A 13778-nucleotide genomic window follows, 5' to 3' on the forward strand; every position below is an offset into this window, starting at 1 on the left:
TGAGTATCTATTTGTTAGAGTTCCATAAATTCAAAATAAAATATATTTAGACATACAATTTTGTATAATATTTGTCATCATTGGACATAAAATATTTTTTTTAATAAAAAACTGTTGTTAAATTAATTGAAAATAATAATCATATTAATGAAACAATGATCTGAATCAAAAATCAAAAATAGTTTTGAAAGTGGAGTTTTGGTATGTGTTTTTGAACCAACTGTGGTTAAGCTGTGAGTGGAAGATGGAATTCCAGCCTTGTCCTGTGTGTGACTCCTTGGCATTCATTCATGTGTGGCATTCATGAGACTCATCACCTCAATCTTATCTTGTGTTGCCCAAATCATTTGGCCAATCAAGGAAACATCTCCACAGACAGTCTCTTGAGATGTCATGTCATGCTGTCATCTGTTTGGGGTGCACTGACAGCACTGCACACATCTCTAATGGACTGCCCAAATCCACCCCCCATCTTTGATGGCACCATAAAAACACCTGTACTTTTTCTTACAGCTCATTTAAGGTATGGTTTTATGTTACTTAACATCAATGTCTCCTCAGTGTAACTCATAGCTCAATCAGTACCTAAAATGACTTGGAATTCTCCAACAACAACAAAAAAATCTTTTTTTCTCTGCAGTGTGCTTCAATTTTCAAATATTTAGTAGTGTGTCATATTTCTCATTTGCAGATTATATTCTAAATATTACTTTTTTCGAAGGAAAAATAAAGCAAAAATACATGAGTATTTTCCTAAATAGAAAAATAGATTGAGCACTTTCCTATAATTTTGAAAATGAGAGATAGTTTGTAGGAGAAAAAAAAGGGGTCTTTGAAGGGAATTGATTTAAATATTTACATATAAATAATTGCAGTGTATATATTGTTAAGTGATATTTTGTTATCAGTAATGAAATTGACTGATTAAATGTGAAAAATATGAATTATGATAAAAAATTATTAAAATAACATTTAATTTTGCTATCAATAATGGGTAAACTTGGAGGCGATTCGGGCCGTTGACGTGCCCGATTCCACGTGCGAGGCCTATTAGCATCCACCGTTGATTTCATTGAGGTGACTAATCTCACGTGCGAGTCTTATTTAGGATCCACCGTCCACGTCAACGTATGTCCACCGAGAAATCACGGGTAGATGTTGTCTGACGTCATCTATTTTGTCGACATCTATCAGGTCTCCTCCATATCTACACGCCTTCCGTTCGTCTTTGCGTCGCACAGTCATAGCCTTCTTCCTCGCAGCTCACATGGAGTCCTCGCAGCAGCAGCGCCTCGACGACAGCTTCTCCTACGGGTGGCTGGTGAGCGTCAAGCCGTCCGAGCCCCTCGGTGACAGTCACCGCTCCGTCGACACCCAGGACGGCGGCGGCTCCTTCATCGAGCTCGACCCCGGCTACATCTCCATGCGTTGGACGGACGACGGCCACGACTTCGACTTCAGCCTCCCGAAGCCGCACCACCAGGCCCAGGTCCAAGCCGACCAGATCTTCTCCGACGGCCACCTCCTGCCGCTTCACCTCCGTAGCCCGTCCGCCGGGGAGGCAGGCAAATCCCAGCCGACGTACTCGTGCGCGGTGCCGAGTCGAGCCGCCTCGGCCAACTCGTCGCCGCTGTTCCACTCCGCGAAGAGCTCGCCCTACTGCGCGAGCTCATGGTCGCCCAGCAGCAGCCTCGCCTCGAGGAGCGGCAAGTTCCATTCGCAGCTCGTCAGGAGCTGCGCCAAGTCGCCCAAGAAGATCCTGTGCAAGTACTTCTGCTTCCTGATGCCATTGTACAAGATGGTGAAAGATTTCAGACGGAGTTCTTGGAGATCGGTAGGCAGCTGCAAGGACTCGGCGAGGAGCTCTCCGAGGACGAGCAATGCCTTGTCAAGCATAGATTGGTGCCGCAGCAACGCCGATATCTCGATCTACGATGCGATTCTCCACTGCAAGAAGTCAATTGCAAGTTCGAGTGACACGAGAACTGTCTGAATTCAGAGCTGCAATGGAGTGTCATCTTAAGTCCTGCTTTGGAATTCTTTCAGGAACAAGACAAGTAAGAGACGACCTGCAGCAGGGCATGGCTAACAGGGGAGGAGGAAAGCTGCATGTTTCTCCTTTTGTCTCATCTTGTAGATTTGAAGAACTCGTATACTTTGGTGTGATGAGGAAACACCTCTTCTGTTTCTTTTGTCAGTCGATTTTTCTGTTTAGCATCTCACTCGCTCAACCCAAAGAACAAAGATTTTACTCGATGATGAACGATCAGAGGTACTGATGATCCAAGAAATGCCGATTTGACATAGGAACTCTCCTTTTGCAATCAGTGACAGGCATGAGAGAGAGAGAGAAACAATTAGAACAGCCAAGAGTGTTCCTCAATCTGATTCATGCCTTGGGTCCTTTCAAATCATATACTCTGTTCAGAAGTCAACAAGAAGTGCAAATCTTGATGTCAATCAGTTCGTATTACAGTGATCTACAGTAGCTAATCATGGCAATTAAATATAATCCGAGTACCAAAGGACGTCTCATTACCAGGAAAAATCCACTGTTTTCTCAGTACTGCTCGATGAGATACAACTACTTAGGCCCCCATGCGGTGACACATTCCACAGCAAAAGCTTCCTCCCATTCATGCTGTAAGATGGAGATCAATCCGGTGGCTGTCATCCGCCTGCTCACTCTATCCCCAAAGCACGCGACGCCAATGTCGCGGTGTGCCGACAGGCGTCAATTTGTGATGCACAATCTGTCTTCGATGAGCACCGAGCGTGTGAGTTTGCTTAAGGATATGGAGTGAAGGCGAGGGAAAGGAGCCACTCACCCACTCACTGTTTCATTTGAGGCCGCGGATGCAGAAAGCGAGGAGAAGGCAGACAAGTGCTGGGCCATGGAGTCTGTCCTCACAAAAAGATGAAGACAGCTCTTGGTGAGATCTGGATCGTTCCGGCTACAGGAAGGAAGGTGGAAGGAGGGCAACGGGGTCAGCTCGGGACCATACAGGTCACATGGCGAGAGCGCTAAGCAAGGGAACAAGGAGACGATGATGCGCACACTGTGTTTGTTCTTTTGCCAGGCTCTTCCGTCCTCCTCTCCGCCTGCTCCTCGGGATCGTGGGGGACCGACAGCCAAGCCGCGAGTGAACTCCTGTAACGAACACGCAATGCAAGTCAGTCTTCTGAAGCACATCTCTCTCTCTCGCTCACACACACACACACACTCTGTATCCTATGTGTTCATCCAACGTAGTGACTGCAACCACGCCGCGCCATTAGCGAAGCGTGGAAGCAATATGCCACACATTCTCATGTAAATACTATATTCACTGTGTTATTGTATACTGCGTATTCTGTGTGGCAAACAACGCACTGGTGTTGCTTTGCTTGGAGGAAAAGAAGGATGCCTTCTTGTCACCACTTTATGAGCCTCAAGCAACATCTACACATCACAGGATTTCTTCTATATTCCTGGTGATCCAGGAACACAGAGATCCATGTGCTCCCTACCTGTGCACCTAATTCCCAGTTCACCAACATGCGAGCTGCTTCCTTCTGTTCTCCTGTGATCCTTCAGGGGCTTCAACTATTCTCCTCACGGCAACAAATCAGCTTGCGACGGCAGCGGTGGCGGCGACTTGAGCTTCATCAACACAGCAGAGGATGTGCGGCAAGCGTGTATGCTGCCCACGAAGAAGAAGGCATTGATGAGGAGAACATACAGTGCAACGGGAAGATGGAGGTGATGGTCGGGGTTGATAAGGCATCTCCGGCGAGGATGGAGTGGAACAAGCACTACCGCCACAAGTTCTTTGAATCAGATTCCTGCGATATATCGGGGTTGCTGCAGATTGATCCGCTCAAGGAGCAGCCTACGGTGGGGGTAGGGTTGACGGTGAGGGTGTCGTTGAGCGTTCCGGTGTCTGTGCTCGTGGTCATGCTCCATTTCATGGACGCAGCGGAGGGAGTTCGTCATCTGCTGCAAGGAAATGGGGGCAGTGATTGAACAGCACATTCATGATATGCACATAGAAATTAAGCAAACTACTTCATAGTAAAAACTTGTACTACTAATTGCTTTCTTTCAATAGACAAACTGCTTTCTGTGAAAAAAATCTAGTGTAAACTATTTGGAATGATGGAAACAAAGTTTGATTTGAAACCAAACATGGAGTTCAGGCATCACAACTATTACAAGATTAAAAGAAGGAACAATGTAGTGCATCAAGTTCCTAGTAATACAAACAGGATTAAAAGGTTGGATACAGATTTATGCTAGCATTGGAATCTGTACAGTAACCTTTGAAGTGGATAGCAAGGGAAACAATAATATTGGAAGAAAACACAACATACAGAACTGTAGAGTATTCAGTGGGAAAGGATGGAATTGAAACAACTAAGACTTTCAGAAAATTCCAATGCATGATTGGCAACATAAATGTTGGTACTAACTGACATGAATTACATGCACAATCCGATCAAAATTACAAGTGCATAAAGAAAACTAACCCAAAACAAGGATCAGTGGCTTCACTTCAACCAGTTCCTGCAAAAGAAAAGTTAATCAAAACATCTAGTAACACCATCTTCACCCACCACTGCAAGAATCTTGATGCTTACATCCAAGACAGCCTGCACAATGCAAAACCAGCAAGAAATCTCGCTAAAATATGTGATGCAAAAAGATACACAAGAAGCAAAAAGATGCATCATATCATAACCGGTGCTAGCCTAGAGGTACTTTGGTAAATTGTCATTGATTTGTGGATAACTTATCGCTTGAATGATGGACATTTTGGTGAGGAATAATTGGGAGGATAGGGGCTGAAATGGCCCAACAACCTGATGTGGGATAGCTTTAGATGCAGCTAAGTTACAAACAAGGACTTTGCATATTTATGCTCGCATGGACTAATAAAACATATTTCCATTTGTTTTTTTATCATATATTTTCAAGAAGGAATGCATAAAACATAAAAAGGTCATTTCCCTGAAAATCATTCTCCCCCGCCCCCCCCCCCACTTCCTTCCTTCCTCTTTTTTTTTTTCTCCCAAAAGGTGCCCTTGTTTTTGTTTTTCCCATATAGTGCCCCTATTTTCTATAATATCGTAAATGCTCTTCCCTTCCCTTCCTCGCTCATCACCTTTGCCCTGCACGGCTACCTTATGCGCATGACTCCTCAACAGTTTGGCGACCTCGCCACGACCCTCGCCAATGATGTTGCATTGTCGCCCACTTGTGCCCGAACAGCGACCAATGCCTGTGGGTCTCGTGGCCTCCGACAACTCGATCAACCCCGACCGAGGCCAAAATGACAATCATAGCCAGAACTCCATTAGAAAGGCAGTTGTGGTCGAGTTCCAACGCCACATCAGCACCAGTCGTGACCAAGCACATGCCCACAAGGACCTTTCCCGTCGCGTCCCTATCTCCCGCAATGCCCTTCGCCCACCGTGCCCTTAATCTGCGATGCCTGTGCGGTCGTCGCCCTCAACGGGGCCATCGCCCATAACAAGGCGACATCTCCTCCAAAGACTCTTCACAACCCCTCCATCTCCGTCATGCGTGGTTTTCACCCGCATGTGTGAGGTAAACCTACATAACCTACAAGCACAACAGGCAAGGAAGGGCGCCGCATAGAGGTGGCGAGGCCTCAAAGTGGGAGCATGGGGCGAAGGCGACGACGCGACGAGTGAGGAAGGGCGGGTGAAGCCGACGGGGCAAAGGCAACGGGTGACGAAGGCAAGGGTATTTACAGGATTACTGAAAATACGGACACTATCTGGGAAAAATGAAAACAGAGAACACATTCTAGGAAAAAAACAAAAAAGTGGGATTTTTTCAGGGAAATCACCCAACATAAAACCAGCTATATGATGTTCCTGTATACAATAGCATGGGGATCTTTCTAACAACATATGGACATGAATCAGGCACCTGATAAATTATCATGAACACATCATAAATAAAAGTTGCTACTAAGTACCATGAGAATACATTGTAATTTAGAACAAGAAATTTCATTAGCATCAAGCAAATATGATTCAGATATAAGATCAAGAAAAAGGAGAACTCAATTGTAGGTGTGATAAATGTCATTTGGCAAGATGTTGAATGTTTTGGCATCAATTGATGTACTAAATAAGCAGGAAACCAACACGACATTCATGCATGATTCTAAGTTTCGAAAGCATGCTTTACTATCATCTCAGCATCAAGCACAATTTGTAGTCAGACATAATAAAAAGTATTGCCATATTGTTAATCCAATGAAATAGTTCATGCTTTAACTGCAAGTCACAAGTGGGTTTCACTCATTTGAAAGAGAAAGAAGATATACACATACCAATGGTTTTCTGCAGTAGACAAGTTTTAAATGTTCCAGGACACAACCTTCTAGCATCCATCTGTTCCATACATCTAAACTATGGCTGCAAATACAAATTCCAAGATCTAATAATGTAAAGAGGATAAAAAATTAAGCCTTGCGGTAAACTGAATAAAAGCCAAGGGGTACATTAACCTGCAATAGTTCTTGAAAGGAGGAAAAATCACAAGTCAACTACATTAGCTGATAGGACTTCATAACCTAGCCTTCCCATACATCTAATTCTTCACCAGCAACAACAGTCTAACTACAAATCCTCTAATCATGAAGGTTTTCTTTGGTTGCTAAGGTTTCTGGTTGTTTGTGCTTAGCCTTGTTAGTCATCAAGTTTTCTCTTGTTCTAAAATTGCACCATATTAATCCATTTTAAGAACATGAAACCAAAGAATGCCACTGCTCCTCTACAATAAAATGAAAACAAGGTAATCATACTAACCAGCAGAAAAAGACTGTAATCCAAGTATGACCTGGATAAATAAGTGTTGATAAGCTGGATTTGTTTTTCCTTTCAGAAGTAGGGTCATTAGTGGGATGTTCTAATGGAGTACCTTGCTGCTAAAAGCAACAAGGAACTTTTGCAGCAGGATCTCTTTTTGCTGCATTAGGTATTGTGTCAAGGGAACCAGCCATCTCAGAAACCCTCTGTCGGGCTACATGAAATCCTAGATTATCTCTTGCATGCAAGGCTACAACAAAGTCATCTTTCAGCAAATCAACAGGTTTTTGATCAAGCTCTGGACTCAACTCCACCTGTTTCCTTGACTATGATTCCACCGTTAGGTCAACAAGACATACTTGCTTATTTTTAGGATCCTGGTCAGGAGAGGCAAATCGGGAACTTTGATCCCTCCCACTTATAGCGGCACCCATCATCTAGACGCCACCTCCTCTGCGCGGTTGGCATCGACGTGGACGAGGCGGAGGCCGAGGTCGGCAGCGAGGGCGAGCCGAGGCAGACGGCGAGATAACAGGGGCGGAGGCGGCGCGGGGGACGAGGGCGAGGGAGTGGAGAAGTACGGCGGCGGCGCACTCGATCCGGCCGCCGGACAGGCCGGCGTGCTCCACCGCGGCGGCCTGCCTCCTCTGTAGGGTCTCATCGCCTCGGCTCATCTGGTGCCACATCAAATAAATGAAGGTTAAACTTCGATCCGGACCGTTGATTTCTGAATCCAAGGCACAATGTCAACCAGATCCCCTTTTTTTTCGTTTTTGTGAATCTCAAAGCACAACCATTAAACGAGCGATTTATCGACGGAAAAAATCGAAAATAAATAAATAAATTTATTTATTTATTTATTTTTGCATCTCTGCTTTAATTTTGCTTTACGATAATCTTATTCTATAAAAGAACAATTTAGTTGTTCTATAAATAAAATTTAGCTATATATATATATATATATATATATATATATATATATATATATAGAGAGAGAGAGAGAGAGAGAGAGAGAGAGAGAGAGAGAGACAAAGCAAAATAATTGTTACTTAGGATTTGAGACACAGAGGTGAATGCTCATCAATTGTTTGTGGGTGTAACCTGCGCGGACCACACAAACTCTGCTTCAGGTGGTAAGCAATGAATCACTGCAGCTCATCGTGAAAACTACGATGAATCTCTCTCTCTCTAAGGTAGGACGATGGGAAGCTCCAACTAAGCCTCTCTGGCCCTGTTCGGATAGGAATGCGACGGCTCGAGGAGAAGAATACGGCACAAATGGGGCACACACTGCTCACTGATTACTACCCAACAAAGCTAGGGGAAGCAGTCGTTCCACCAGCCGCTGCCATCCCGCCCCTCCCCCCAAGAAACGAGAGCAGCAAAACTTCAAACAGGTGGCCGGTGGCCTTCAGTACCCGCTCGACTGCAACTGTAGCCATGCTCCTGTAGATGTGCCGACTTCCGGCACTGTCAGGCCAACAGTTGCATGGACCACGTCGATGCATGGCCTTCTCCCACGGCCATGCAGTCCTCATCGCACGGCATCTCCGTCTTAGGGGTCCCCGACCCCCCATGGTTTACTGCTCGACCCCTGCACCGAGTCCTGGCGGTTTACAGTGGCCATGTCCGCATGCCACGTGCGTAGTCCTGGACCACCAACCCTGTCACTGCATGATGAGTCGATACTTCTGATCCATTCTTCCCTCCTCTCTGTTCCGGTTTTGCCTCATTTGACAGTGAACCAATTCAAGATGAGCGCATTAAATCTGTCTTGTCACTTTGCATTTGCTAGCTTTGTGTTGATGTCGACAATGGCATGCAGCTCCTTCACTGAAACGTACGAGTTCCCTAACTAGCTAGTAACGATGTCTTCTAAGCTTGAAAGATTATTTATTGCGTGAGCCCTACGACTATCGCTTTCTACTTGTCGACTCGTCCATCCGTCCTTTCAAGCTTAGGAGGAGGAGGAGGAGAAGAGCAGAAACCCCACTTTACAGTCAGATACATGAGAGTGCTCACGAGCTATACTGTTGCGTGTTGTCGTCACAACAAGTAGATCAAACAACCATGGTTAGGTGCTTTAGTGTTTACTTTGGAACCTTCCAAGGGAGCGAAGGCCAAAGAGAAGAAGTCCTTCCTAGGGCAGGCAACTACTGATGTCCCACAACGTTTCTCATAACTGCTAACAAGATCCGGAAGAACAGCACTGAATGCTCGAGACATCATGCCTGGCATTGCAGACCAACGAACCCCTCATCTTCTCCATCGCCGCCTGCGACAAAGCTTATCTACTTTACAGCTTAGAATTGCTGCACGACTAAGAAGTCGATGTCTAGGCCAGCTTACACGAATCATTGGTCGACGGTAGAGAACCAGACAATCGACTTATCATGCACACATCTTGCTGCATCAAAGGAATGAAAGAAGAATGTTGACCTGAAATCCCCATGGTTAGGCCACAGCTACAGTGTGGAGTATGCTAGCACAAGCAAAGGGGGTTCTGTAAGTGCAATGGGTGACTGGCACGACAATGGAGATCAAGATTTCAGATCAAGCTGATCAATTCTCATCGATTCATACCTTGGAAAAGATGGTACAATGTGGCACGAACATGCGTCTAAATCGACAAGAAGCTCGAGCTACTAGTGCTCATGGATCTCTATATCTTACCGAGGCAGCAGCAAGTTGTTGATCCATGAGATGCATCAACAAGTCAACAAAAGCCATCACTATGACCTTGTGGTTCTTCTTCTCGTTCAGCCTCAAGTAGCACTGCAGGAGCTCCTGCAGGCTGTGCCACTCCCTCAGCCCGTGCGCCGCCACCATCTCCTCCATGGACGATCTGAAGTCCTGGTACGGGTCCTCCGACGACATTGCCATCGTTATGCTCTCGTGGTAGAAGGAGTCCCTCGTCGTCTCTGCCGCCACCGCCGCCGCCGCCGCCGCCTTGCCTGCGGATGGCGGAACGTTTGGGGTGCTCTTCTCGGTTTTGGCCTCCTCCAGTATGGACTTTGTCGTGCACGGCGAGAAGAAGAACCTGCCGGAACTGAGGGGACCGCCCGGAGAGGAGGAAGGCGTGGGCATGGCGGTGAGCTCTTCCTCGTGGGCGAACGAGGTGGAAGAGGTACTGCAACGGAAGGCAGAGAAGAGGTCTCCTTCCCTGAAGGATTGGGTTTTGGCCTCTTGAATGCAGATGGGGCTGATGGGTTTGAAGCTGGTGATGGCTCCTTGGAGATGTTTGAAGGAGGCCTTGAGGGTTTCCATATCTTCACCCCTTCCTTCGAGTTGCCATGCCTATATACAGGTTGAAATCTTCCAATAATTAAGACCTGTTGACCTAATTAGGCTCCAAAAGGCTACATTCGATCTAGTTGACCAAATACGAGATTGGTCGAAATAGCCATCAGTACTTTTTATATTCCTGTGAATTATTGCATGCATGGGGGCGTACCAAACATGTGACTCACGTTAGATTCGCTTATCAAATATTAAAAGGTTCTAAATCTCATTCCATATATTTATTTCAAATCTCATCTGATACTTCAAAGCTATTCCATAAAATTAGATCGATTCATATAAAGTAATCGAGTAGGATGAATTATAACACTACATATGCAAAGGGATATGTTTGGGATGGGAGTATATGATGAGCGAACAAGGATTGAGATGTATTATTCTTAGATCTCGATGGACTGCTCCATCAATCTCACACCAAAAGGATGAGTTGGAACAGTACGTCCTAAACGAAGGAAGTGGTGAAAGGGCGAGAGAGGAGACCACCGGATCGACGCTGTGGCCAATTAGCGGAGGGCTGTTTGGCTAAGACCACGAGCGAGAAGCTTGGATTGAGCGTTCATGGTGGTTGAGATGAAAACGACGAACTAAAGAAGAGCGTGGCCCAGCCACAGGCGTCATGAGGTGCCAAAAGATAATGAATTGTTGCAGATGGTCCTACTCTCATCCATCCATTGTTCTTCCCACCCTTGCATTGCCATGATTGACCCAATTCTCTCTCTCTCTCTCTCTCTCTCTCTCTCTCTCTCTCTCTCTCTCTCTCTCTCTCTCTCTCTCTCTCTCTCTCTCTCTCACACACACACACACACACACACGCAGTAGGAGAACACGAAGACAAGATGAAACAGTGAAGTGCAGGTTTTGAGTTTATGCTAACATAGCAGCTTTTAAAAGATGATGGACGATAGGAGCCATATACATCACTCACACATACACACACACACAGTCGTCAACTTCTACATATGAAGATCTTAATTTGACAATAGATGAGAGAAGAGGAAAAGGGATATTGAAGAAATGAAGAATTTAATTGTATTCTTTTCTCTTTTTATTTTATAGTGCACTACATTACACAAGATAACCAAAAAAAAAAAAGAAAGCTTCCTTCTATTGTTTACACCTTTCTGAATCCATTCCTGTAATGTGTTTGAAAGAATGCCTGACATGTTTCTGATGCTGTTTGAGGGTGCTGTATTTTTACTGTCTTCATTGATCACTGATCTCAGGAAACCCTCTTCTCCATTGAATAAAGTTTTGTGTTCTATACTGGTCTAGTGTTGTTGAATGAACTGCTTCAGGTTTGGGGATCTCATTTTCTATGCTTGCTTTCAAAGCTCTGGTAAACAGAGGAGTAATCTGTTCTTTTTGGCTTTCCATGTCTTATCAATGTTGCTGAGTGCAGGTGACTGTTTCTGGTCGATCCATGTAGTGTTCCTTACAGAATGCACCATTAATTGCATAGAATAGAGTTATAAAAGTTTACATCATTTTGTGCTCCCTACTGATACTTCCTTTTGGTTTAAATTACAATCTGTAGCTTAGATCATGATGACACTGACAACATGTAACTCTATCCTCCAAACCTAGTCTTACTGCACAAATGCTCCTTTATTTATGTTAGCCATTATCATGTCAGATGGCCATATTAACTTAGCATTAGTGTGTCTTCAGGAAAGTAGAAGTTAAGAAAGTGCTTCTTTTCAACATTTTAAAAGCAATTACAGTCGAATGTCACATTTGATTGAATCAAGTGACACCCAAGTGTATGTCACTTTCTGCCTTCAGATAAGCTGATGCAACTGGTGGATTGCTTTGTGACTTTTAGGACATGAAGATCAATTTCCATGGTATGGAGGGATAGGGAGGGTATTAATAGGATGTAATGAGGGAGATGTTCCCTTATCTTAGATCAGATTAAACATATATATATATATATATATATATATATATTATTTTGCAGATTGGTGATTATTACTTAAACTGTATCAACTTAAGTCTACTTAGCTCCTCCTGGATTTACATTTCCAGACTGTGTTTTCTCCTGCTTGCCATACCTCTAAGTATCTGATTGCTTTTCATTCATATTCTTCCAAGACTGTTGTTTTGATTGTTATTAGCAGTTAATTCTTCTGATATTTGAATTCTTGGCATTCAGGACTTGATCATATCATTGTGATGTAGATGGTCTATATCTTGCATTATATCCTGCAACAAGGACTAATTTATGTGCTGCATGGGTCCACCATATTTGTCAGTGTCTCTATTCCACTTTGTTATCCTAATACCAACATGCAAATTGGATCATTGGCTAGAGTCTGATGTCTTCTTGTGGTGAATGGTGCATGTTTGATTGGTTGAAGAGCTGCTCAAGAACAATGGGAATTGTCTGCACCCTTTCATCAGATCTATCAAACACTGATAGCTTTGTGACTACCTCATCTGCCATGAGAAGACACCCATGAGCTGAGAAGCTGGTGCCCCTGGTTCTGTTTCTTCTTGCCTCAGTAAAGGGAGTCTCACTTCCATTCTTTCTATTCATCAAATGATTAGTGTGCAGCTGATAGTTAATGATGATTGTGTGATTGGAATGAGAAGACATGGAATCAGTCAGTCGATTGAATTGACAGGAAATCTATTTTGATGAGGAACTGGGAAGGCAATTTACTGCCCCCAAACCATTTTAGAGCAAGAGGGATAAAGATCAAATGAATTTGAACATGTGATGCAACAATCTATTTCTTGTATTACTGATCCTACTAAATATAATCTCTTTCATGATGGAAAAAAAATAAAATAGAAAGAGGTAGCTAATCATTTATCTTCATTTATCTGATAAACCTTTGATATTGTATCCTATTATATTACCACTTGTGTCTATGCATACTCCTACATACCCCAAGGATTGCGGACAGCAAAAAGTGCATGTGTCGTCGTTGATAGTACATAATAGGAAACATATTGGCTGTCAATCATCATTTGATATTTATCATTATATAAAAATTGATATAAAAAGAAGGTTTAAATCATCTTTCATCTATTTGCTCTCGTTGACAAAGGGAGATGGTTTGGACTTGTCTTCATTTTGTTGTCTACGTAGATAAAATATTAAAAAAAGACTGAGACAATTGTAAATTATTCTCTTCGTAAATTAGATATAAAAGTTAACTCTCAATGTTATACCGAAGGATTTTTTTTTTTTTTTTGGAGAAAATCTCATTTTTCATAAAGGACATCGAACTAATTTGAACGTTGAGGGAATAAGATCGAGAAACCTTTTATGAGATCAAACTTAGTGTATGTGATGCCTTCTGCCCTTCACCTTGGAGCCACTCCGGATCTACCTCAAAACTACTCAGGATATTCATACATCTTAGGATTTAGATCACGTTGAGTTAACTCCAACTTTCGACAAAATCCCTTAGCTTGATTATGATGTGATGTGAATGCGGTGAAACTCCTTTTCCTATTTTAGGTGGAAGGGGAATGTTATCTTTCAAGTCCTTTGAGGACCCCTTCCGAGCATATCCTCATCCAATTTGGTCTCCCACAAATGCCAAACGTGTGTGGGACTCAATGAGATGTTAATGTGAGCAACTCAACACACCTTCTCGTTGACGGTAGGTAGTCATGTATGGAACCCATCGATGACACGGATG

General features: G+C 43.8%; 2 protein-coding genes and 1 long non-coding RNA gene across 12 annotated transcripts; 1 reads left to right on the plus strand and 2 right to left on the minus strand.

The window, feature by feature from the left end:
* Positions 1 to 1252: 1252 nt before the first annotated feature.
* Positions 1253 to 2197, plus strand: LOC135605218 (probable membrane-associated kinase regulator 6). The gene has a single exon (XM_065095042.1). The coding sequence runs from the start codon at positions 1268 to 1270 to the stop codon at positions 1991 to 1993; it is 726 nt and encodes a 241-aa protein (XP_064951114.1). The 5' UTR covers positions 1253 to 1267; the 3' UTR covers positions 1994 to 2197.
* A 234-nt stretch (positions 2198 to 2431) lies between these two features.
* LOC135605222 (uncharacterized) lies at positions 2432 to 7496 on the minus strand. 10 transcript variants are annotated; one of them, XR_010484402.1, is made up of 5 exons: positions 6348 to 7496; positions 4510 to 4632; positions 3511 to 3979; positions 3059 to 3151; positions 2432 to 2954 (listed from the first exon to the last, which is right to left on the minus strand). It is a non-coding gene; the product is annotated as an uncharacterized LOC135605222 (long non-coding RNA). The 10 variants fall into 10 exon arrangements; XR_010484395.1 differs by having other exon boundaries at positions 2432 to 2757; positions 2829 to 3151; XR_010484397.1 differs by having other exon boundaries at positions 2432 to 3979; positions 6348 to 6432; positions 7185 to 7496.
* A 1888-nt stretch (positions 7497 to 9384) lies between these two features.
* On the minus strand, positions 9385 to 10112 carry LOC135612947 (transcription repressor OFP13-like). Its single transcript, XM_065109802.1, has one exon. The coding sequence runs from the start codon at positions 10090 to 10092 to the stop codon at positions 9478 to 9480; it is 615 nt and encodes a 204-aa protein (XP_064965874.1). The 5' UTR covers positions 10093 to 10112; the 3' UTR covers positions 9385 to 9477.
* Between the last annotated feature and the right edge of the window lie 3666 nt (positions 10113 to 13778).

Source organism: Musa acuminata, chromosome BXJ1-2 (assembly GCF_036884655.1).
Source record: "Musa acuminata AAA Group cultivar baxijiao chromosome BXJ1-2, Cavendish_Baxijiao_AAA, whole genome shotgun sequence".
NCBI classification, from domain to species: domain Eukaryota; kingdom Viridiplantae; phylum Streptophyta; class Magnoliopsida; order Zingiberales; family Musaceae; genus Musa; species Musa acuminata.